The sequence below is a fragment of the Typopeltis vanoorti genome, chromosome 18 (genome assembly GCF_054136105.1).
Source record: "Typopeltis vanoorti isolate ZY-2024b chromosome 18, IOZ_Tvanoo_1.0, whole genome shotgun sequence".
Classification (NCBI taxonomy): Eukaryota; Metazoa; Arthropoda; class Arachnida; order Uropygi; family Thelyphonidae; genus Typopeltis; species Typopeltis vanoorti.
Window position 1 is genome coordinate 18,549,304 of NC_143566.1, and position 26,659 is coordinate 18,575,962.

The 26,659-nt window shown below is 35.2% G+C and overlaps 1 protein-coding gene across 1 annotated transcript in view; it reads left to right on the plus strand.

The window, feature by feature from the left end:
• Vps11 (vacuolar protein sorting 11) overlaps positions 1–26,659 on the plus strand; it is a 457,238-nt gene that overhangs the window by 117,958 nt on the left and 312,621 nt on the right. Inside the window, exon 10 of the mRNA XM_090408066.1 lies at positions 24,220–24,281. Within this exon, the coding sequence (XP_090264192.1) occupies positions 24,220–24,281 (62 nt within the window). The remainder of the gene's footprint in view (positions 1–24,219; positions 24,282–26,659) is intronic.

Sequence of the window (26,659 nt, forward strand, 5' to 3'; positions counted from 1 at the left end):
AATACCTGTTGGTAATAGATATGATATGAAGGTCAGCAATAACAAGACAAAGGCAATGAAAATAGGCTGAAACATTGAAAATATCAACTGCATTATGAATGGAGACCTTATAGAACAAGTAAAACATTTTAGTTACTTAGGCACGATTTTTAGTGAAGATGGTAAATTAAATATGGAAATAGACAACTGAATCAACAAAGCTGGTATGGTAAGAAAGCAACGGAATAAATTTATAGAATAAGAGAGAAATTAGTGAAAACACTAAATTAGCTGTATAAGACAGTGTTCTAACCAATTTTAACTTATGGATCCGAGACCTGGGTCAGAAGCAAAACACTTGACCAAAGACTAGAGACTGCAGATGTGAGAGTCCTGAGAAAGATTAAGGGCATGAGCAGATGGCATCAATGGCAATATCATATTAAAAACGAGAATATTAAGAAAGAACTTGACATTATCAGCATCCAGGAATGTGTTAGCTAATCTCCCATTCTGTTTAAGTGGTATGTCATTTAAACAGAATGGGAGAGGAAAGATTAGGAAAACAAGTGTTCTTTGCCAGGTTGGCAGGAAAAAGACTGAGAGGAAGACCAAGATATAGGTATTGATACAGTAAAAAGTGCCTTAGAAGACAAATATAAGATCTGATAATATTGGAGTGTTGACAGGTAACAGACTGATTTGGAGGAAAATTGTAGATAGGAAGTTAGTACTGATGTAAATTTTTCATGTAGTATTATCATATCCTGTACACTCCTTGACATACCAGGAATATACATACCAGGAATTTGTACATACCAGGAATTTGATGATGCCTTTTATTCCCTTATGGCAGTGATTCTCAACCTATGGCACACGCCCCCAAAGGAGGTGCAAAGAAAGTGGAAATCAAAGTAAAAACTGAAAAATTATTGATATTTTATCGAAACAAAAGCATTTAATGAAACTATTTATTGACAGAAAAACAATATAAAAACAAAAACATAAAATACACTCTGAAAATAAAATAATAAAATGTATAAAATCCACTGTATTGAATAAACTACTTACTCTTATGGGAACTTATCAGTATTGCAAAATATATACTGAGCAACTAATTAAAAGTAAACAATAACAATGAATCTAAAAAGTAATGGCTTTCTTGGGCCTGTGTTGCAGAGCAAAGCTTTTTATATGATGGTGATACATTGGAAAATTTACACTCTTAGTTCTCTTTCTATATTTACCTGAGACCTATATTTTGTTTTTAAAGCAGCCACTGCAGAAAACCCGATTTCACAAAGATAGGATGTTGGAAATACCAAAAGTGCAAGAAAAGCTCTTGACTTTAGTGCAGAAAATTCATCATCAACACCAGCCCAAAATTCAAACAGTGATTTAGATGCAAATTGTCTTTTGATTTCGCCACTTTTGTTCCTCTTCTTCAATTGAGAAACCTCCAAGGGTAATTTGAAATGGGTTTCTAACCCACTCGTACATTGCCATTATGTTGTCGTCGGTTATAAAATAGTTTCTAAAATTCTTCGTCAACATTGTTAAATGATTTTCAGTAGTTGCAAATAAAACTTGGATGTGTTGCACTTTTGTCTTGTAGGTTTTGATAAATTCATCCACATTTGCAAACATTTCTAATTTTTGTTGCTTTTCCTTTTTGTTCCATAACTCTAGTTTTTACAAAAAAGCGTTAACTTTGTCACTCATCTCTAAGATATGTGTATTTTTCCCCTGGAGTTGTAGGTTTAGCATATTTAGTTTCTTGAATATGTCCACCAGGCAGCTCAATTTCATCACAAATAAGTTGTCTCTAAACTTCTTTGCTTCTCCGTGGATTTGTACTATTTTCTCTCTTAATTCGTAAACACGTGAACATTTTCCCTGTGATAACCATCTTGTCTTGCAGTAAAATACTAACACTCAATGTTGTGCTCCAGCCATGTCTTTTCAAAGTTCAGAAAACAGCCTTGATTTTAAGGGTCTCATTTTTATTTGGTTATAAGGGTCTCAATTCATCATCAACACCAGCCCAAAATTCAAACAGTGATTTAGATGCAAATTGTCTTTTGATTTCGCCACTTTTGTTCCTCTTCTTCAATTGAGAAACCTCCAAGGGTAATTTGAAATGGGTTTCTAACCCACTCGTACATTGCCATTATGTTGTCGTCGGTTATAAAATAGTTTCTAAAATTCTTCGTCAACATTGTTAAATGATTTTCAGTAGTTGCAAATAAAACTTGGATGTGTTGCACTTTTGTCTTGTAGGTTTTGATAAATTCATCCACATTTGCAAACATTTCTAATTTTTGTTGCTTTTCCTTTTTGTTCCATAACTCTAGTTTTTACAAAAAAAGCGTTAACTTTGTCACTCATCTCTAAGATATGTGTATTTTTCCCCTGGAGTTGTAGGTTTAGCATATTTAGTTTCTTGAATATGTCCACCAGGCAGCTCAATTTCATCACAAATAAGTGGTCTCTAAACTTCTTTGCTTCTCCGTGGATTTGTGCTATTTTCTCTCTTAATTCGTAAACACGTGAACATTTTCCCTGTGATAACCATCTTGTCTTGCAGTAAAATACTAACACTCAATGTTGTGCTTCAGCCATGTCTTTTCAAAGTTCAGAAAACAGCCTTGATTTTAAGGGTCTCATTTTTATATAATTCACCACGGTTATAATTGTTGTTAACTCAATGTCAATGTTAACTCATGCAGTGTCCAAATGCATTGTGAGGATTTTTCCTTCACAAGGGCTTGTAAACCTTTAAACCTAGCAGACATAACACAAGTGCCATCAGTGCAAATTCCAACATAATTTTAACAATTCAAGTACTGTGGCTCTTCTTTGTATTGGTTTACATAACGATAACTCTTCAACTGCTGATGATCCATTGCAAAATCGAACATTAACAATTAAATGAAAATCCTTGTTGCTGTTTGTTGCCTCATCATGCTGAATTGAGAATAATATGTCACAAAGCTTCTACAAAAGTTGTTGCTGCATAATCTTCATATATATTACCAATTTGCCAAGCAACAGTATCATTTGATAGAGATATGCACTGTAGTTGTTTAGTAAAACTTTCTCCAAGCATAGTTTCCACAATATTATTTGCAGCTGGTAGAGTTAGGTCTTCTCCGAGAGTGTGGGGTTTTTTGCACCTAGCTATTTTATATGCAACTTTGTAAGAAGCTAGTAAAGCTGTTTACAGTAAAAAAAGTGTTTTTCTGTAAAAAAAGCTTTTTACAGAAAAAGCTTTTTTAATGGTAGATTTTTGCTTTTCAAAACATTTCAGTTTGGTAACAAAGACTTCTCGAGGTTTGTTAACATACTCCTTAGGAAGTGTTTCCAAATGTCTTTTAAGTTTATTCATTTTCATGCTATCAGCCACCGAAATTTTGAACAAATAGCATATAGTGGTCTTTCTTCATCATTTACTTCAGTCTTTATAAAACCAAAATCTAAATATTCTGCTGTGTACTTTCTTGATTTTACTTTCTGAGTAATATTCTGTGAAGCTGAATTTGGTGACGTCGACACTCCACAGTTGTCAGATGCTCTTTTTCGTCCATTTAAAAATTCATCCATTTTCTATACTAGAAAAGATTGTTTTTATACCATTTTTACTCCTATTCACAGTTGTTGTGAATAGGAGTAAAATAACACCAACCATCGACTTCTCGCTGTTGCAGTGTTACTGCCGTCTTGTCATTTCAAGCCTTATTTATACTCGCAGAAACATTTCCAGAACATTCGAGACTTCCTGTGATGAAATTGCAAATGTTTCCGAAAGGCCGATGCGATTCAATGGTCTGTGCAGTGATGCCAGATCTACACAATTTTTGAAAGATTTGATGATGTATTTAAATCTGTATGAATATTTAAAAATTTGAATTAATTCCTAGTTTGTTTTTTTGTTATTTTGTTTTGCTAACTTTTATGGGTTTTGTCAGTGTCTCAACACAAGAATTGCAATGGGGGAGGGTGCCACAAAAACTAATTTTAAAAAACTGGGTACCCATGAAAGAAGGTTGAAAAATGCTGCTTTATAGGGAGTAGATGAGGCCTTTTAACCCTGTCTAACTTTTGGAGAATGAGTGGGCAGTTTAATCTCCACCAGTAGCCAATCAGAAATAGCTGGCCCATGATTATCACTAATTATAAGCGGCCGCCGATGAAGAGATGGGCAAACAAGTGCCTCCATCTCTTGGTATCTAACCCTAACAGGATATGTTGCTATTTGAAATAATGTTGTTCTACGGTCAATTTTCTCGAGTTTACAGGATGAAAACCCCTAGTTTCCAGGAGAAAAACCCATTTGCCCATGCCAGAGATCAACTAACTTGGGAACCAGTCAAAGAAAGGCTTAGAAAAAGTTCCTCCAGTCGGTGACTAGACTGGAACTTTAGTCTATCTTTGGGCAGCCTAGTGCAGAGTGATGCAAGCATCACTTCCACTGAGCTACACAGGCCTCTTAAAGTGATTTATTCAGGCAAAAACGATTGCTCAGGAATATTCAACACTAAAACATGAACCTAAACTTCTTCAGTAAGTGACAGTTTCATGGTGACGTAGTCAAATTTCAGAATGGGAAATTGAAAAATACAGTTTGTGTCTTGAATCACACTGAAGGGCCAGTAATGTACAAGTAGAGCAATTCTTTCAGCTCATTAATGAGCAACTGATGTAAAGAAAAAGGAAAATTTCCTATTTTATTAAAGTTATTCACTTAGAAGTGTTTTCTCTCTCAATGAAAAACTTTTTTGAGTCCTAAAACAGTAAACTAGGTAATGAATATGTATAGACAGGCATAGATGCTAGTGGTTATTCATAAGAGTGCTTTATAAGCAACACCAGAAGAAAATAAATAATTTATTAAGATATTTCACTGAATTCCTGACCAGTATCTGCAACTCACAAATCACAACGGGGTGCTTAAGGGTCAAAGCTGTATAACTGAGAGGAGACCTTCACATAGCCTTTAAAGGAATGCGGAGAACCGACCAGGGCTTCTGACCTAATGTCCAATCCTCACCTTCTCGTGGTGCACCCTGTTGGTTATCTACTTGGATACTGAATGAACGAGGATGGGCTGCCAATTTGGGAGTTAGCCGACCAAATTGTATTCTTATTGGTTAAACCAAAATAAAAAATGATGGTACAACATGACAAAATTTCATGCCGGCTGGGGCGTCGCCCGGTTGAACAAGGCCCCCCCCCCGTTGTTTTTGCCAGGGAACCAGGGCGAACAGCGAAAAGTCAGCTACTTGAACAAATCTGAAAACAAACCCCAACTCAACATCACCAGAGTTAAAGATCGGTACTATCAACGTAAGAAGCCTGAATGGCAAAGAAATGGAGCTAGCTGAGGAATTAGATAAGTACCAGATCGACATAATAGAAGTGACTGAAACAAAAAAGACCAAAACTGGTGAGATCTTTCTGAGCAATAAATACAAAATGTTATATTCTGGCAATGACAATCAAGGAAAAGAAGGAGTAGCCATAGTATTCAACACAAAATACGAGGCTAATCTTCTTGAATGGCAGTCAGTCTCAAGTAGAGTAATGTGGGCAAATATGAGAATGAGGAAGTGGACAATGAGACTTATTTGTGCCTATGGTCCCACAGAAGGTTCTACTAAGGTAGAAGTGGAGGAATTTTTTGAGGCTTTAGAAAAAGCAACTGACACAATGAAAAAGGAAAAGTTGGTCCTTGTTGGGGATCTAAATAGCAGAGTAGGAAATGATTGTGAGACATGCAAAAATATTTTGGGAAAATTTGGAGAAAAGAGCAAAGCTAATAATAATGGCAAATATCTGTTGGATTTCTGCTCAGGACATGGACTGGTTATTAATAATACCATGTTCCAACATAAAAATGTGCACAAATTCACATGGAGAGAAGAGGCTAGGAATAAGAAAAGTCTCATTGACTATGTTATTGTTGATAGTGATGTTTTCTCCCTGGTGCAGGACACCAGAGTGTACAGAGGATTTGAAATTGGAAGTGATCACTATTTAGTCTTGAGCAGGATAAAATTGAATTTCATATTGAAAAGAATAACATGTAAGAAAGTTTTAAAGCGAATAAAAGTTGAGCAGCTCTCAGATGTGAACTGTAGAAGAAAATGAAAGAGTTTGAGAACAGGAATCAAACCTTGGAGATTCAGTGGCAAACTCTGAAGAAAACATTGATTGATTCTGCCAGAGAGGCATGTGGTGGGGTTGTGTGCAATGGTAAAAAAATCAGAACTCCCTGGTGGACACAGGAAGTTATAGAGGCAGTGAAGGAAAAGAAGAAAGCATATCAAAAGTTCCTGTCAAATAAGTCAGCTTGTGCTCTTAGAGAATATAGAGACAAATGCAAGAATGCTAAACACTGTGTAAAACTAGCTAAACAAAAGTCATGGGAGGACTTTGGCAAGAATATAGAAAATAAATATCAAGAAGGTGGCAAAATATTCTGGAAGTTGTTCAAGAAGCTTAGGAATGGAGGAAAGAGTGCTATAAAAGGAATTAGAGATGATAAAGGTGAAATGAAAACAGGAGAAAAAGATATCCTTGGAGTATGGAGTAATTACTTTGAAAAACTGCTGAATGAAACAAGCAGTGATGACAGCACAGTGATAAAAAACACTGACCAGGCATGCAGTCAGGAATACATATCCATACTTGAAGTAGAAAAAACCATCAAATGCTTGAAATGTGGAAAGGCAGCAGGAGTAGATGATATTCGACCAGAAATGCTGAAATATCGTGGTATAAGAGTCTTACAGTGGCTGCACTGGATAGTTCAGAAAGCCTGGACAGAGGGACGAATTCCCGATGATTGGAGTAGAGCTCTCATAGTACCCATACATAAAAAGGAAAATAAAACTGAATGTGAGAATTACAGAGGTATTTCTCTACTGAGTGTTCCTGGCAAGATCTATGCAAGTATACTTGAGAAACGGTTGAGAAGAATTGTGGAAGAAAAGCTTGGTGAAGAACAAGCTGGATGCAGGCCAAATAGAGGCTGTCAGGATCAGATCTTCACTTTACGACAAATAGTCGAGAAAGCATGGGAATATAACAAAGATCTGTATTTAAGTTTTGTCGATTTGGAAAAGGCATATGACAAGGTGCCAAGAGAGAAGCTATTCAATACGCTGCAGTTATATGGTGTCAATGGGGCATTATATCAAGCAATACTTAGTCTTTATTTGAGTTGTAAGTCAGCAGTTAGAATTGAAGGAAGTACAGGAAGATGGTTTAATGTTAAATCTGGTGTGAGACAAGGATGTACATTATCCCCTCTGTTATTCATTATCTATATGGATCACATTATGAAGGAATGTGGTATTAAACCTGATATCAAAATTGGAGATGTTAATGTCAGCTCTTTGCTTTATGCGGATGATGTTATACTTCTAAATAAATCCGCTACAAGTCTGCAAGATTCTCTGACTAAATTGAATAGCTGTTGTAATAGATATGGTATGAAGGTCAGCAATAAAAAGACAAAGACAATGAAAATAAGCAGAATCATTGAAAATGTCAACTGTGTTGTGAATGGAGAACCTGTGGAACAAGTAAAACATTTCAGCTACTTAGGCACGATTTTTACTGAAGATGGTAAATTAAATATAGAAATAGACAACAGAATCAGCAAAGCTGGTATGGTGGGAAGTCAATTGAATAAATTCATATGGAATAAGAAAGAAATTAGTCGGAAAACTAAATTAGCTGTATACAAGACAGTGTTCAAACCAGTTTTAACTTATGGATCTGAGAGCTGGGTCAGAAGTAAAACACTTGACCAAAGACTAGAGACCGCAGATATGAGAGTCGTGAGAAAGATTAGAGGCGTGAACAGATGGAATCAATGGCAATATCATATTAAAAATGAGGATATTAGGAAAGAACTTGACATTGTCAGCATCCAGGAATGCGTTAGCAGAGCTAATCTCAGGTGGTATGGTCACTTAAATAGAATGGGAGAGGAAAGATTAGCAAAACAAGTGTTCTCTGCCAGGTTGGCAGGAAAACGACCCAGAGGAAGACCAAGATATAGGTGGATTGATACGGTACAAAGTGCCTTAGACGATAGAAATATAAGATCTGATAATGTTGGAGTCTTGACAAGTAACAGAGTGATTTGGAGGAAAATTGTAGATAGGAAGTTAGTATTGATGTAATTTTTTCATGTAGTACTGTCATATCCTGTACATCCCTTGAGGGTACATGGCAGGAATTTGATGATGATGACAAATTACAACTGTAAACAAACACACAGCAATGAATTATATTGTTATAGAAACAGTTCAGATTGTAACTGAAAAGGAACTAAAGTCCTATAAGGGAACCCTCTAGGGATTACAGATACAAATAAAGCTAATTCAGAGAAATCAAACAAAATGCAGTCTTAGAATGACTGTTTCCCATTTCTCGGGCAAATTAATGCAGCCATAGATGGGATTAGGGGGAGGGCTTCATAGCTGATTCTGATTCCAAAAATAGTCTGTCAGACCTATAGCAACTTCTTTGCAGCACAGTTGTTTTACGTTTAATCCTGTATGAAGAAGTATCTGGAGCATGGTCTGCCATATCTGACTTGCCATATAGATGCTTGTGAATCTGGTTCTTATATTTTTCAAAGCAAATGTTAAACAGATCTACTAGTCAATCCAAAGTAAGCTAAGTTTCAAGCACAAGGTTTATACACACCAAGATGTTTAAGAGGATGGACTTAATGCTTAGGAAAACAGGTAGAGGTTCATAGCGTGTTTGATGTGTAGTTTGAAAATATGGAGATTATATCTGTAAAGAACTTCAGCTCTCTTTTTTCAGATGTATCCTGGATATCAGGATGGGAGTAGTTTTGCTGTGATGTGCACTGGTTATGGAAAATGTAAAGAGGCATGCTGAATTTTGTTTATTTTATAGCTGTTATAGCCATTGGCTAAAAAAAAAGTGTTGAAAAGATAACTGAGTTGTGTCAAGATCTAGGTCATTCTAACCAGCATCCCTGGCTCTCTGTGTAAATGTTTTGAGGATGCCATACTTTTAGAATGGATGACGTGTAACTGCTTATGTAAGTATTTTCAAGAGAGAGTGTGTGTGTGTGTGTATAAATAGAAAAGGATTATGAAACATTTAGTAGTCGAGTGACTAGTGTTATCTTGGAAGGGCAGATAGTTAAGTATATTTTTGAATGTTTGCTTGCTTAAATATGCAAAAAATTCATCTAATATAATTATTGATACCAATGTAATTCATAGACATGTTGAACTTACTATCCATGTAAATTATATAAAGATAAAGCATTTAATATAAAACACATATTTCATGATGAGTATGATGAGATACTCATTCATGATGAGTATCTCATCATATCAACAGAGTTTTTGTGGACACACAAAAAAGAACAAATAGTGACATGATGTGACAAGGGAATGACAATGGACATCATAGAGTGCTTTCTTTTTACCACTTTCCAGCCAGCCACATGATACTATTAGGCAAAACCTGTAAACAGCTATTAACACAGCTGTAAACAAATTATAATCATTGTTGATAGGAATGTAAAAGTATATGTGAAGAGAAAGTTAAAAAAAAATCTCCTGATGTCTTTTATTCCCATAGGTTCACCCCATTTTAGCCATATCTATTTTTGGAATTTGAGGGAGCAGTCAAATCTCTTAGGTAAATTTTTTTTTTTTTTTATTAAAGTTTTAAAGTGAACAAAACATTTAATGAATTTAGGGATAGTTGCCTATGAAGGGAAAGTGATTTTGCTAACTCTTTGGCACATTGTCAAACCCTGCTACTAACTTTTGGATGATGTGTGTGTGTGTGTGGGGGGGGGGGTTGATTTTGTGAATATGGGTTATATGAGGTATCAAAAATTCACATGCCCACTGTTTCCTTCCCTGACACATTTGAATTATTTAAATTCACTATAATCCCAACTCAATGTCAGCAGACATCAAGATTGTCAACATCAGCATATGAAGTATCAATGGAGCAGAAGAATTGAATAAGTACCAGATCAACATAATAGGTGTTACCAAAACAAAGGAGACAACAAACAGGTGATCTCTTTCTAAGCAGTAAATACGAGATGTTATATTCAGGCAATGACAGTTGGGTGAAAAGAAGGAGTAGCTATAGTATTCAACACTAAATATGAGGATAATCTTCTTGAATGGCAGGCAATATCAAGTAGAGCAATGTGGGCTAATATCAGAATGGGAAGCTAGACAATGAGACTTATTTGTGCTTATGGTCCCACAGAAAGTTCTACAAAAGAAGAAGTGGAGGAAAGTTTTGATGTAGTTGAGAAGACAACTGACACAAAGGAAAAAAGAAAAGCTGGTCATTGTTGGAGATCTAAACAGCAGAGTAGGAAATGATTATCAGACATATTGAAATGTTTTGGGAAAACTTTGAGAAAATAGCAAAACTAATAATAATGGTAAATACCTGTTAGATTTTTTTTACTAACACCATGTTCCAACATGAAAACTGTGCACAAATTCACATGAAGAGAAGATGCAAGAAATAAGAAAAGTCTCATTGACATAGGATAAAATTGAAAAGAAGGATGTAACAACATGAAAGTATCCCAACTATCAACTGGACAAAACTAATGCCACTCTACACAAATGTATTGGCTCAGTTCCTGCCATCGACTCAAAGGAAAAATTTGGCAGCTCAATTTTGAGCTTAGAAAAGCAGATAATAACTGCATTAACAGCTGCCACCACAGATGTGCCATGAACAAATTCCTACCAACTTCCTGATCCATGAAAAGAACAGAACCAAGTGCCATTACAGAATGCTGGCCCCATAGCACTGATAAATGCTCAACAGGCTCAACAGGGATAAAAAGGACGTCTGATATGTGCTTAAAAATCTATCATAATCAACAGTGTTGGAGACAAAACTGCAGTCCTTAAACACAGAAGTTCAGAAACTCTGAAAAATGATGAAATCTCTATGCACAAACTATAAACCCCTCCGACCAATCCATCATGAATGTGGTCTGGTTTATTGTGATGTAGACAAAGTCTGAAGCCTTTGCCAATAGCCTAGAGAAGCAGTGTGGTCCAGACTACACCCATGAGGATCTAGACTTTATTGGTGAAGTACACACCTAGTTATGCTGTTCACTAAGCACAGAGAACATAAACCATATCCAGCTGACATCACCTGCTGAGGCATGTGAAATTATCCCCAAACTTAAGAATAGGACAGCATCGAGCCCAGATGGAATTTCTACAAAATCATCAAATGCCTCACATAAAACTATAATGTACATTATTGCTATTATTAATGCACTATTAAGATATCATTACTTTTTAAATTATACATATTTGGTCGTTATATAATAGAAATACAATTTTATTAATACAGACCAGTTTACAATAAAACTTATATTAAAACCTACCAGTTTCGCCAGCAAACTGTCTGGCTTTTTCAAGGCGTTTACGGAGATATGAAAACTAGTAAATGCAAATTGAAAGGAACATAAAAAACGTTGTAAACCAACTAGTAGCTAAGGTTACACATTTCGCGTGACAGAGAGGACTTACTGGATCAAGTTTTTCCACGAACTGTTTAGAATTACACCCTGATTTCTGTTGAGGTTTTCGCCGGTTACTGACACTATTGTGGCTTCCTTTGTAGGCAAGACCACAGGAACAGGGAATATAATATACTCCTGGATATTTGTAGAATGGAACTTTATCTTTTGGGGATCCTAAAACTTGTCTGATGTTGGTGGTTGGTTTGAAGACCACTCTGATGTTATGGGCTCTTAGTATTCTTGCTATTTGATAAGAAATTGACTTGATGAAAGGTATCACTACAGTAGAAATGTGCTGACAGTGGGATTCTTCTTGTCTGGGGTTGTCATTGTATAGATATTTTTTGATGATGTTTTGAGGATATCCATTTTGTGATAATGTGTTGGCTATTAGTGAGCGTTCATTCTGTGTATCCTCCTCCTGATATGAACTTTTTGGCTCTATGTTTCAACATGTGGATAATGCTCAGTTTGTGTGTCTTGTGATGGTTTGAAGTATAATGAAGATATCTTTCAGTATCTGTGGGCTTTCTGTAAATGGATAATTTGACACTGTTAGGTTGTTTTTTTATCAAGATATCTAAAAAATGCAGTTAGTTGTTGTTTTCCACTTCCAGAGTGAATTTTATCTTGCTGTGTATTGAGTTGATTTTATCCACAAACGATTTTAGGTTATCTAAGCTGTCTTGCCATATGATGAAGATATCGTCAACATATCTCCACCATGTAGATGGTCTCGGAGAGATTGCAGAGAGAATTTATTTTTCAAGTTTTTCCATGAAAAGGTCTGCACAAGATGGTGATAGTGAGCTTCCCACTGCTAGGCCTTCTAATTGTTGGTATATGGTATTGTTAGCCTTGAAGAAATTAGATTGAAGGCAGTGTCTAAACATCTGTGTGATGTCTAGAGGAAAGAGATCTTGGATGATGTTTATTATCTCTTCTACTGGTACATTGGTGAAAAGGGATACAACATCTAGACTGGCTAGTATGTCTGTTGGTGCAATCTTAATGGCTTGGAGTTTATTTACAAAAAGTTGACTATTCTTGATATAGGATTGTGTTGATCTTATTTTATTATTTAATAAGTTTGCAAGATGCTTTGCCAAAAGGTAGGTTGGCGATGATCTTCCATTAACTATTGGACGGAGAGGTATATCCTGTTTATGTATTTTAGGTATCCCATATAGTCTTGGAGTGATAGGATGTAAGGATTTTAGTATTCTCTACACTTCTTCTGGCCAAATGTTACAATTTCTGATTAGTTGGTTTGTTTCATTATGATTTTTTATTGTGGGGTCTCTGTCTAGGATCTTATAAGAGGAGTTGTCTGATAGTAATACGTTTAACTTATCATAATAATCTTTAGAGTTGAGGATAACTGTAGAATTTCCCTTATCAGCTTTTGTAATAACGATATCTTTGTTTTTCTTCAAGTTGAGAATTGCCTTTCTATCATAAGGAGACGTGTTGAGAACAGGTTGTTTGGCTTTGGCTAGGATTATTATACTTTTGAATCTAATAGTGTCGGCCACGTTTTGTGGTAGTGGATATAGGCCTTTTTCAATTCCACACATAAAATCCATTTTAGGAATGTGTTTGGGCGTAATCACGAAATTAAAACCTTTTTTGAGAATGTCAGATTCATTTTTTGTGAGGCTATGATTTGACAAATTGAAAATCACTTTGTCATCTGGGAGGTTGTTTTGTGTCCGATGTTTTTTCTTGTACAGTTCATTGAATTTCCTAATTTCTTTGTGGTCTTGCCTACATCGGACAAACTTCATGAAGTTTAGAAATTAGACAAAAAGAACATATTGGTGATGTAAACCACAACAGAAGCATCTCTTCTGGCTTAGCATTTCTGTATGTCTAACCACACGATAGATTGGCAAAACAGCTCCATGCCATATCTCGATGACGACTACAGGCATCGTTTATTTAAGGAAGCCACAATAGTGTTAAGAACTGGCGAAAACCTCAACAGAAATCACGGTGCAATTCTAAACAGTTCGTGGAAAAACTTGATCCTCTCTCTCAATCAATCTGAACTACAGCTAGCCAGTAATCACATTACACGTCTACAACGCATGCGTGATAATGAATAAGAACAATAAATCCTCTCTGTCACGCGAAACGTGTAATCATAGCTACTAGTTGGTTTACAACGTTTTTTATGTTCCTTTCAATTTGCATTTACTAGTTTTCATATCTCTGTAAATGCCTTGAAAAAGCCAGACAGTTTGCTATCGAAACTGGTAGATTTTAATATAAGTTTTATTGTAAACTGGTCTGTATTAATAAAATTGTATTTCTATTATAAAACGACCAAATATGTATAATTTAAATAGTTTAATGAAACACAAAGTTCGGTGCATGGAAAGAGAAAAATGCAGAAAGGCCAAACTTTTGAACCACATAACGTTCCTTAAACGTTGCAGGGAATTCTCCATCATTCCAAAGTTCCTCATAGTCAGAGGTCATATCAACTCTATATCATCTAAAAAAATTTATCTATGCACTTCATTGGTGCTTGTAAGAGAAAGGATTCAACACATGAGATACGAACTTAATAAAAGTGATATTAATTGCCGCAAGTTCTTTGATGAAATTTCCAACAATTTAGAATACACCTTATGAAATCAATTTGATCAAATGATACAACGCAGTTACGAAAAAACTTTCAAACTTTATAAGTACAAACAAATTAGGAAATTCAATGAACTGTACAAGAAAAATATATCGGGCACAAATCAACCTCCCGGATGACAAAGTGATTTTCAATTTGTCAAATCATAGCTTCACAAAAAATGAATCTGACATTCTCAAAAAAGGTTTTAATTTCGCGATTATGCCCAAACACATTCCTAAAATGGATTTTATGTGTGGAATTGAAAAAGGCCTATATCCACTACCACAAAACGTGGCCGACACTATTAGATTCAAAAGTACAATAATCCTAGCCAAAGCCAAACAACCTGTTCTCAGCATGTCTCCTTATGATAGAAAGGCAATTCTCAACTTGAAGAAAAACAAAGATATCGTCATTACAATAGCTGATAAGGGAAATTCTACAGTTATCCTCAACTCTAAAGATTATTATGATAAGTTAAACGTATTACTATCAGACAACTCCACTTATAAGATCCTAGACAGAGACCCCCACAATAAAAAATCATAATGAAACAAACCATCTAATTAGAAATTTTAACATTTGGCCAGAAGAAGTGTAGAGAACACTAAAATCCTCACATCCTGTCACTCCAAGACTATATGGGACACCTAAAATATATAAACAGGATATACCTCTCCTTCCAATAGTTAATGGAAGATCATCGCCAACCTACCTTTTGGCAAAGCATCTTGCAAACTTATTAAATAATAAAATAAGATCAACAGAATCCTATATCAAGAATAGTCAACTTTTTGTAAATAAACTCCAAGCCATTAAGATTGCACCAACAGACATACTAGCCAGTCTAGATGTTGTATCCCTTTTCACTAATGTACCAGTAGAAGAGGTAATAAACATCATCCAAGATCTCTTTCCTCTAGACATCACACAGATGTTTAGACACTGCCTTCAATCTAATTTCTTCAAGGTTAACAACACCATATACCAACAATTAGAAGGCCTAGCAGTGGGAAGCCCACTATCACCATCTTGTGCAGACCTTTTCATGGAAAAACTTGAAAAATAAATTCTCTCTGCAATCTCTCCGAGACCATCTACATGGTGGAGATATGTTGACGATATCTTCATCATATGGCAAGACAGCTTAGATAACCTAAAATCGTTTGTGGATAAAATCAACTCAATACATAGCAAGATAAAATTCACTCTGGAAGTGGAAAACAACAACGAACTGCATTTTTTAGATATCTTGATAAAAAAACAACCTAACAGTGTCAAATTATCCATTTACAGAAAGCCCACAGATACTGGAAGATATCTTCATTATACTTCAAACCATCACAAGACACACAAACTGAGCATTATCCACATGTTGAAACATAGAGCCAAAAAGTTTATATCAGAAGAGGAGGATACACAGAATGAACTCTCACTAATAGCCAACACATTATCACAAAATGGATATCCTCAAAACATCATCAAAAAATATCTGTACATTGACAACCCCAGACAAGAAGAATCCCACTGTCAGCACATTTCTACTGTAGTGATACCTTTCATCAAGTCAATTTCTTATCAAATAGCAAGAATACTAAGAGCCCATAACATCAGAGTGGTCTTCAAACCACCCACCAACATCAGACAAGTTTTAGGATCCCCAAAAGATAAAGTTCCATTCTACAAATATCCAGGAGTATATTACATTCCCTCTTCCTGTGGTCTTGCCTACATCGGACAAACTTCACGAAGTTTAGAAATTAGACAAAAAGAACATGTTAGTGATAGTTCTATCACTAACAGTGATAGAACTATTGTTAGTGTTAGTGTTAGTTAGTAAACCACAACAGAAGCATCTCTTCTGGCTTAGCACATCATTTCTGTACGTCTAACCACACGATAGATTGGCAAAACAGCTCCATGCCATATCTCGATGACGACTACAGGCATTGTTTATTTAAGGAAGCCACAATAGTGTCAATAACCGGTGGAAACCTCAACAGAAATCAGGGTGTAATTCTAAACAGTTCGTGAAAAAACTTGATCCTCTCTCTCAATCAATCTGAACTACAGCTAGCCAGTAATCACATTACACGTCTACAATGAATGCATGATAATGAATAATAACAATAAGTCCTCTCTGTCATGCGAAATGTGTAACCATAGCTACTAGTTGGTTTACAACGTTTTTTATGTTCCTTTCAATTTGCATTTACTAGTTTTCATATCTCTGTAAATGCCTTGAAAAAGCCAGACAGTTTGCTGGCGAAACTGGCAGGTTTAAATATAAGTTTTATTGTAAACTGGTCTGTATTAATAAAATTGTATTTCTATATCATTACTTTCCTGCATGATAGAAAGTAGTTGATGTAATCTTAATCCCCAAACCAGGAAAAGCAGCACACCTTACCCAACACTATCACCTGATTAGCCTGCAGAAAGTCACTAATGTGCAATTTGGATTCCAGAATAAACCTGATGAGCAATTTGGACTCCACATAACAAGTTCTCGGTCCTTAAGGGTCAAAGGTGTATAACTGAGAGGAGACCTCAACATAGCCTTTAAAGGAATGTGGAGAACCGACCAGGGTTTCTGACCTAATGTCCAATCCTCACTTTCTCGTAGTGCACCCTGTTGGGTATCTACTTGGATGCTGAACGAACGAGGATGGGCTGGCAATTTGGGATTTAGCTGACCAAATTGTATTCTTATTGGTTAAACCAAAATAAAAAATGATGGTACAACATGACAGAATTTCATGCCGGCTGGGGTGTCGCCCGTTTAAACAAATCCCTGTTGTTTTTGCCAGGGAAGCAGGACGAACGGCAAAAAGTCAGCTACAGGAACAAATCTGAAAAAACACCCCAACTCAATATCACCAGAATTAAAGATCAGTACTATCAACATAAGAAGCCTGAATGGCAAAGAAATGGAGCTAGCTGAGGAATTAGATAAGTACCAGATCGACAAGGATGACTGAAACAAAAAAGACAAAAGCTGGTGAGATCTTTCTGAGCAATAAATACAAAATGTTATATTCATGGCAATGACAATCAAGGAAAAGAAGGAGTAGCCATAGTATTCAACACAAAATACGAGGCTAATCTTCTTGAATGGCAGTCAGTCTCAAGTAGAGTAATGTGGGCAAATATGAGAATGGGGAACTGGACAATGAGACTTATTTGTGCCTATGGCCACACATAAGGTTCTACTAAAGTAGAAGAGGAGGAATTTTTTGAAGCTTTAGAAAAAGCAACTGACACAATGAAAAAGGAAAAGTTGGTCCTTGTTGGGGATCTAAATAGCAGAGTAGGAAATGATTGTGAGACATACAAAAATATTTTGGGAAAATTTGGACAAAAGAGCAAAGCTAATAATAATGGCAAATATCTGTTGGATTTCTGCTCAGGACATATACTGGTTATTACTAACACCATGTTCCAACATAAAAATGTGCACAAATTCACATGGAGAGAAGAGGCAAGGAATAAGAAAAGTTTCATTGACTATGTTATTGTTGATAATGATGTTTTCTCCCTGGTGCAGGACACCAGAGTGTACAGAGGATTTGAAATTGGAAGTGATCACTATTTAGTCTTGAGCAGGATAAAGTTGAATTTCATATTGAAAAGAATAATATGTAAAAAAGTTTTAAAGCGAATAAAAGTTGAACAGCTCTCACATGTTAACTGTAGACTAAAATATACAAAGATTATTGAAGAAAAAATGAAAGAGTTTGAAAACAGGAATGAAACCTTGGAGAATCAGTGGCAAGCCTTGAAGAAAGCCCTGATTGATTCAGCTAGAGAGGCATGTGGTGAAGTTGTCTGTAAGGATAGAAAAATTAGAACTCCATGGTGGACACAGGAAGTTAAAGAGGCAGTGAAGGAAAAGAAGAAAGCATATCAAAAGTTCCTGGAAAATAAGTCAGCTTGTGCTCTTAGAGAACACAGAGACAAATGTAAGAAAGCTAAACACTGTGTAAAACTAGCTAAACAAAAGTCATGGGAGGACTTTGGCAAGAATATAGAAAATAAATATCAAGGAGGTGGGAAAATATTCTGGAGGTTGTTGAAGAAGCTTAGGAATGGAGGAAAGAGTGCTGTTAAAGGAATTAGAGATGATAATGGGCACATGAAAATGGGAGAAAAAGATATCCTTGAAGTATGGAGTAATTACTTTGAAAAACAGCTAAATGAAACAAGCGATGATGACAGCACAGTGGTAAAAAACACTGACCAGGCATGCAGTCAGGAATACATATCCATACTTGAAGTAGAAAAAACCATCAAATGCTTGAAATGTGGAAAGGCAGCAGGAGTAGATGATATTCGACCAGAAATGCTGAAATATCGTGGTATAAGAGTCTTACAGTGACTGCCCTGGATAGTTCAGAAAGCCTGGACAGAGGGACGAATTCCCGATGATTGGAGTAGAGCTCTCATAGTCCCCATATATAAAAAGGGAAATAAAACTGAATGTGAGAATTACAGAGGTATTTCCCTAATGAGTGTTCCTGGCAAGATCTATGCAAGTATACATGAGAAACGGTTGAGAAAAATTGTGGAAGAAAAGCTTGGTGAAGAACAAGCTGGATTTAGGCCAAATAGAGGCTGTCAGGATCAGATCTTCACTTTATGACAAATAGTCGAGAAAGCATGGGAATATAACAAAGATCTGTATTTAAGTTTTGTCGATTTGGAAAAGGCATATTACAAGGTGCCAAGAGAGAAGCTATTCAATACGCTACAGTTATATGGTGTCAATGGGGCATTATATCAAGCAATACTTAGTCTTTATTTGAGTTGTTTGTTTATTTATCCTTTCTGTACTTCCTTCAAATCTTTATTTGAAGGAAGTACAGGATGATGGTTTAATGTTAAATCTGGTGTGAGACAAGGATGTACATTATCTCCTCTGTTATTCATTATCTATATGCATCATGTTTAATACCATGATATCAAAATTGGAGATGTTAATGTCATCTCTTTGCTTTTTGTGGATGATGTTATACTTCTAAATAAATCCGCTACAAGTCTGCAAGATTCTCTGACTAAATTGAATAACTGTTGTAATAGATATGGTTTGAAGGTCAGCAATAAAAAGACAAAGACAATGAAAATAGGCAGAATCATTGAAAATGTCAGCTGTGTTGTGAATGGAGAACCTGTGGAACAAGTAAAACATTTCAGCTACTTAGGCACGATTTTTACTGAAGATGGTAAATTAAATATAGAAATAGACAACAGAATCAGCAAAGCTGGTATTGTGGGAAGTCAATTGAATAAATTCATATGGAATAAGAGAGAAATTAGTCGGAACACTAAATTAGCTGTATACAAGACAGTGTTCAAACCAGTTTTAACTTATGGATCTGAGAGCTGGGTGAGAAGTAAAACACTTGACCAAAGACTAGAGACCACAGATATGAGAGTCCTGAGAAAGATTATAGGTGTGAACAGATGGAATCAATCGCAATATCATATTAAAAACGAAGATATTAGGAATGAACTTGACATTGTCAGCATCCAGGAATGTGTTAGCAGAGCTAATCTCAGGTGGTATGGTCACGTAAACAGAATGGGCAAAGAAAGATTAGCAAAACAAGTGTTATCTGCCAGGTTGGCAGGAAAACGACCCAGAGGAAGACCAAGATATAGGTGGATTGATACGGTACAAAGTGCCTTAGACGATAGAGGAAAATTGTAGATAGGATGTTAGTGATGATGTAATTTTTTTCATGTAGTACTATCATATGCTGTGCACCCATTGAGGGTACATGGCAGGAATTTGATGATGGTAATGTATAGGATGATCTTTCTGTACATTACCAAAGCATTCAACAGAATATGGCACAGTGGGCTTCTTTTCAAACTCCTGCTAGCCAGATTTCCACTAGGATGGTCATATTTGCCAAATCGTACCTCAGCGATTGTAAAATCTGATTGAAGCTATAGGGAATTAGATCGTCTGAGCGCAACATCATTGCAGGCATCCCCCCAGAGCTCCCTGCTATTACCTCTGCTCTTTGCAATCTGTGTGGCTGACATCCCTCACACCGATATCCCTCACACACAGTTTCTCCCCATAGTGACTATATACAGACGATTGCACCATAATGGTCCATCCCTTGCAACCTACATTGGCAAGTGCAAAATGCAGTCTCAGTACTAAAACAATGGTTCAAAAAATGGCAAATTGATATTAATGCAGACAAGAACACTGCAGTGCTAGAAGATGAGTGTCCCCAGGAAGTGGAGTTATCATGTTTGGCACTCCCATTCCAAATACTTAGGAGTATAACTAGGTTAAGGGCTTCGATAAAGTACAACTAGATAAAGGGCTTTGCTCTACAACTCATATCAATCATGTCTGCTCCAAAGATAGGAAAATGGACAATTATAACCATTACTGAATTGTCGTAGCCGGCTAAGCACAGCACTTAAACTGCTGCTATGCAACATACTTATCAGGCCAGTCCTGATGTGGAGCACATGGATTTGTATGTTCACAAGCAGAATTCAAATGTTAGCAAACTGCAAACAATCCAAAACGAGTGTTTACAAATAGCATTTAATGCAGTGTGATTCATAAGAAACATACAGCTTCACCGTGAAACCAATATCCCTCAGATTAAAACTTTCCTATGCAAAAAGGCTGCAAAATCCTTTTGCAAATGTTGTTATCCACCTTAACCCACTAATTTGCCAAGTGGTAGGCTATAGTGAACATGATTGTGCAAAACAAATATCTCAGTACAAACATCCCAAAAACCTATACCAAACACGTCATTTTTTCCTTAAACCAAAAACTTTGTTGCAAATCTGACAAAGGGATAAAGGACCACAGGGGCAATGAATCCATCTTGCCAGAACAGTTAAGAGTTTAAAAAAATGAAGGAAGTACAGGAAGATTGTTTGATGTGAATTCAGTGTGAGACAAGGGTGTGCATTTTCTCCATTATTATTCATTATCTCTCAATACTTGATGTAGCAAAAGCTGTCAAAAACTTGGAATGTGGAAAGGCAGCTGGAGTAGATGATATTCGATGAGAAATGCTTAAGTATGGAGGTATAAACGTTTTGCAGTGGCTACACTGCATAATTCAGAGTCTGGTTAGAAGATTAAATTGCAGATGATTGAAGTAGAGCTCTCATAGTTCTCATCTATAAAAAAGGGAATAAAGCTATATATGAGAATTACAGAGACATTTCTCTACTATGTGTTCCAGGTAAAATTTATGCACGCATACTTGAAAAGAGGTTGAGAAAGATTGTGGAAGAGAAACTTGGAAAAGAACATGCTGGGTTCAGGCCAAATAGAGGTTCTCAAGATCAGATTTTCACTTTAAGATTGTTGAGAAATCCTGGGAATATGACACGAGGATCTGTACTTTAGTTTTGTAGATCTGGAAAATGCATATGACAAGATATCCAGAGAAATGCTTTCCAAAACACTACAAATTATATCAGCTAAACATTATACAGATTAATACATGGGCTATATTTAAATTGTAAGGCAGAAATTAGAATTGAAGAAAATACAGGAAGATGATTTGATGTAAATTCAGGTTTAAGACATGGATGTACATTACCTCTACTCTTATTCATCATCTATATGGATCACATTATGAAATAAAATGGTATTAAGTCTAATAAGTAGTATTAGAATTGAAGATGTCAAAGTTAGCTCTTAGCTTTTGCAGATGATGTTATACTCTTAAACACATCTAGTGAAAGTCTCCAGGATTCTTTAACTAAATTGAATAACTGCTGTAACAAATTTAGCATGAGATTACTAATAAAAAGACCAAAAGTTGGAAAATAGGCAGGGCAGAAACATTGAACACATTAGCTGCATTTTGAATGGAGAGTAGAGTCTATAGAACAAGTTAAATGTTTTAGCTATTTGGAAATAGTTGGAAATGGGCAACAGAATAAGCAAAGCTGGTATGGTAGGTAGCCAGCTGAATAAATTTATATGGAATAAGAGATAAATTAACCCAAACACCAAACCTGCAGTATACATGAAAGTATTCAAACTAGTTTTAAGTTATTGATCTGAGAATTGGATTAGAAATAAAGTACTTGATCAAAGACTAGAGACCACAGATATGAGGGTTCAGAGAAAAATTAGGTGAGTGAACAGTTGGCATCAATAATATAATTGTATTAAAAATGAAGATATTAGAAAGGAACTTGACATTGTTAGCACCATGAATGTGAAAGCAGAGCTAATCTAAGATAGTCACTTAAATAGAATGGGAGGAAATGGTAGTAAAACATGTTTGATGCAAACATTGTAGGAAAGAAACCCAGAGGAAGACCAAGATCTAGGTCGATTGATTCAGTCAGAAGTGCCTTAGAAGCACAAAATTGTTAGATATGACAATATTGGAGCTACATGTAATAGACTAATTAGACTAATTCTCAAGGAAAATTGTGGAGATTAATAATAATGTAAACTTAATCGTGTAACCTGAATGTAGTAGTCATAGAAGCCTGAACATATCTTGAGGGTAACATATCAGAAAATTGATGATGATGACTTTTCATCTTTTTGTCTTGAAGTGAAAATCTTATTTACATATATGCATTATAATAATAGCATTGCAAACACATATAATAATAATATCTATTATTGTATCATTTCAAATTGTTTTATACATCAAAATTGAATTATAAAACTTCATATAATTGAATTATAAAACTTCCCAATCTTAAACAGATTTTGTTTAACTATAAAAATCGCTGCCTGTGCTATAAAGAGACTTCACATACCCTTATTATTGTTTATATAAAAATAGTTTGAAATTGTTCAAAGTTGAATTTTCAGTTTTTGTTGTTTCAATTTTTTTCATTAGAATTATCATGGTTTCTGTGACAAATATACATTAATTCAGATTCACTTGGTGATATGTTGGTAATTCAATGAGTGTGTCAAAAGTAGTTATATTAGTAATAGTCCATTTAGAACATGTTGACTAGGTATTCTAAACATAATATCTGTTTCAAACAGGAATTATCTTTTTGAATCTTTTTTTTTTTTTTTGATCAAAATGATCTAGATGAAATGAGGTTTGAACCTCATTGGCATCTTGTATGAAATCCTGAAGTTTATTAAGTTCAGTCTAGCCAGAGCATTGTTAATGCAATATATAATTTCATCACATGTTGATTCTTTGTACCCTATAGATGGCTCATTTACACTTTTTACTAACCTTTGCTTATGTTCTTGTTAACTGATTACAGTGTTGATGTACAATTCACAAGAGCAAAAATTAATATGATAATTTATTGAGCTACTGATATTTCATTGGATTCAGTCTGACTTCTTTGGAGCATAAAAAGACATTTGTTACAGAGCCCAAGACAGTATAATCCAATGTTGTTATGTCATTTCAGTTATGTCATATCTGATGAATGGACTAGCAACCATTCATCAGATGCTCCCTTTGCACTGGATTGGATAGACATCAACAGTGGGTGAGATGGCATAAAGAGTTAAAATGTAGCATTGCATCAAAATCAAGGAGATTGTGTAACATGAAGTATTCTCAGTTTTCATTCTAGAAAGACATGCAAGGACTGAGGTTGTTTGTTATTGTTGAAAGCATGCTATATGGAATTTCCTGTAAAATAGAAATGGAACAATTTTTGTAGTACTTTGTTATAATGAATGAATTCATTACATTTCAGATTGGTGTAGTGAGAGTTGACTTGTCTGTATTGCACATGTTTAAATTCCATTTCCACCATTCTGTCTTGTAGCATAGAGAATAGTGGAAATAGAATACGGATTTTATATATCTGTCATCAAACACCTCACTCTTATGTCACCATTTGTTTAGTGATTAGTAACATACAGTGGATATAAAAATGAAATTTCATAAGTATTTTTAAATGTATATACATATATATTTATTTATTTGTTATATATATATATATATATATATATATATATATATATGTTATTTGTATTTAATTGTTGTAAAACTGTCAGTATATGACATAATTTCAGGTCAAATACTGCAGTGGAGATGAATATTGTGACTATTTATGACATACAGAACAAATTTATTGGTAAGTTTCAGAAACGATTTATTTATTTTAATTGTTATATCATCATTATTGAAGCTACTTTTTAATGAATATGGTCCCCCCCCCCCCTACATTTTTGGTGGCCTTTTTGGCTGAGTGGTTAAATACTAACCAAAGCCTTGCAGGTTTGAATTCCACTGTGAGCATGGATGTTTGTGATTGTCTTTTGGTGGTCGATGGAATTCATCATCTGGTGCGTGACTACTATCCTACTTTTTTCTGGACTATGTAAAAATTAAATTTTGCTTCCACTATCTTGTTCTGAAAATAATAACAATGTCTTATAAGATCATTGTTGTGCATGCTTTTTATTTTGAAATGCTGAAACAAAATTTCAGAATTGTCATTGAAGTCCTTTAATTATTATTATATGGGCATCTGCATGGAGTCCAAAGATTCACCATGAGATGTCCACTGATAATAACTACCTTTCATAGAAAATAAGGGGATAAACATCCTTTGTTGTTTTATAGCCTGTAAGCGAAACTAAAGATCGATAACTACAATCCATAAGTTTCATACCGAAAAAGTTTCGCTTACTGGCTATAAAACAACAAAGGATGTTTATTCCCTTATTTTCTATATTAAGGTGCCAGAAAACTAGCCATTTGGCTTTTTATCTTAACTAAAATATAATTACACCTTTATGGCATTCGTATAGTGAAGGTATGTAAGTTCTTTTCACTAAGCTTTGATATCTTCCAGGTCTACCTACTCACTGATGAGACCTCAATAAAGGTTGAAACCAGTCTGGGTAGTGACCTCTCCTCATAATGTAATGACAGTATTACATCTCCTAGGAGCTGTGTTTTACATTATGAGAAAATATCAAGAATAGCGAGGGAGCTTGCTCCACCTTTACTTCGAATTGCCTTCGCCGATAGTTTTTCAGTATGAAACTTATAGATCGTAGTTATCGATCTTTAGTTTCGCTTACTGGCTATAAAACAACAAAGGATGTTTATCCCCTTATTTTCTATATTAAGGTGCCAGAAAACTAGCCATTTGGCTTTTTATCTTAACTAACTACCTTTCATACAAATAATTCTAGTCTTTATGCTCTTGCTAACTACAGCCTCCAGGATGTGATCCTGTTTTTGTACCATCCAGTCATGTGTTGGGAAATTTCTCTAATATCTATTCTATAAAATCCTTATATATATATATATATATATTTCTATATAAAAAACCTATATGTTTCTATCATATCTCCTCTTTTTTTGCTTACCCAAACTTTGTAATCTACAAACTTTTATGTTGTCTTCATTTGGAGTACTCCACAGACCATTCATCATCATTTTGCATCATTTTACTGAGTGATAAGTGAATGCTCTCTCACTTCCACACCCTCAAGAAATCCAAGCAACCAATCTTTCTAGTCCAGATGTAGTTATATCAAAGTCTCATAAAGAGATGATAACCTCATTGTCTCTGCTTGTTGGTGTGTTTCGTTTGATTTATTCTTTGAGCTATTTTGTCCACTTTTGTGATATGTCCTCTGAACTTCAATTCACTATCACACTCTAATTTATACCCTCATAAGTTTCCTTCAGTAGAGTTCCTTCACTATAATACACAGCTTGCAATCTCTTTAGTTCAGAATTCATAACCTTACACTTTGTCACATTAAACTAGTAACCATTATCCTGTCCATCTATTAAATCATCTTGCTAGGCTTCTTCATCTTTATTAACTATTGTTCTCCTCCAATTTAGTCACTATTCCTCATAGAACAGCTATGACAGAGTGACCATCGATTAATTGGATTGCCTTCTTTACATCATGAAGCAATTTTAGACATGTTTTGGATGCTGCTCAGACTATTCCAAATGTGTGAGTAGTATTCCATGGTTGGGTAGATTTGGGATTTGTACAGTGTTAGAAGTTTTACAGGTGAGGAGTAGTGTCTTCAGTGGAAAAATTCAAGTTTTTTGGAGATTGAAGAATGCTTAGACTTATAGGTAGCCTTGATCTTTTAATGCATATTTCATTCATATCTGAGACTTGGGAAAAACTATGCAGCTTTTTTTTTTATCCTTTTCACTTCACTGTATTCAATAGTGTCTACACACACACACACACATGCTCACATTGATTTGTGCAGACAGCCTTGAGAAACTAAGGCTTACCATCCTTAGTTTCTCTGATTTTGTATTTCTGTTATCTCACTGAACAATTTTCTCCACCTAACTCCAAATCCTTAAATGCAGTTCATCAGTTATATACAAGTCCTTTTGCTCATCAAATGCACTTTAAACACCAAAAACTATGTATTATTTTTATATACAACCTACAAATTCATTTACAGTCATGGTTCTTTTTCTCACTTCACTCTTATATCTTGTCTTGTAGACTTATTT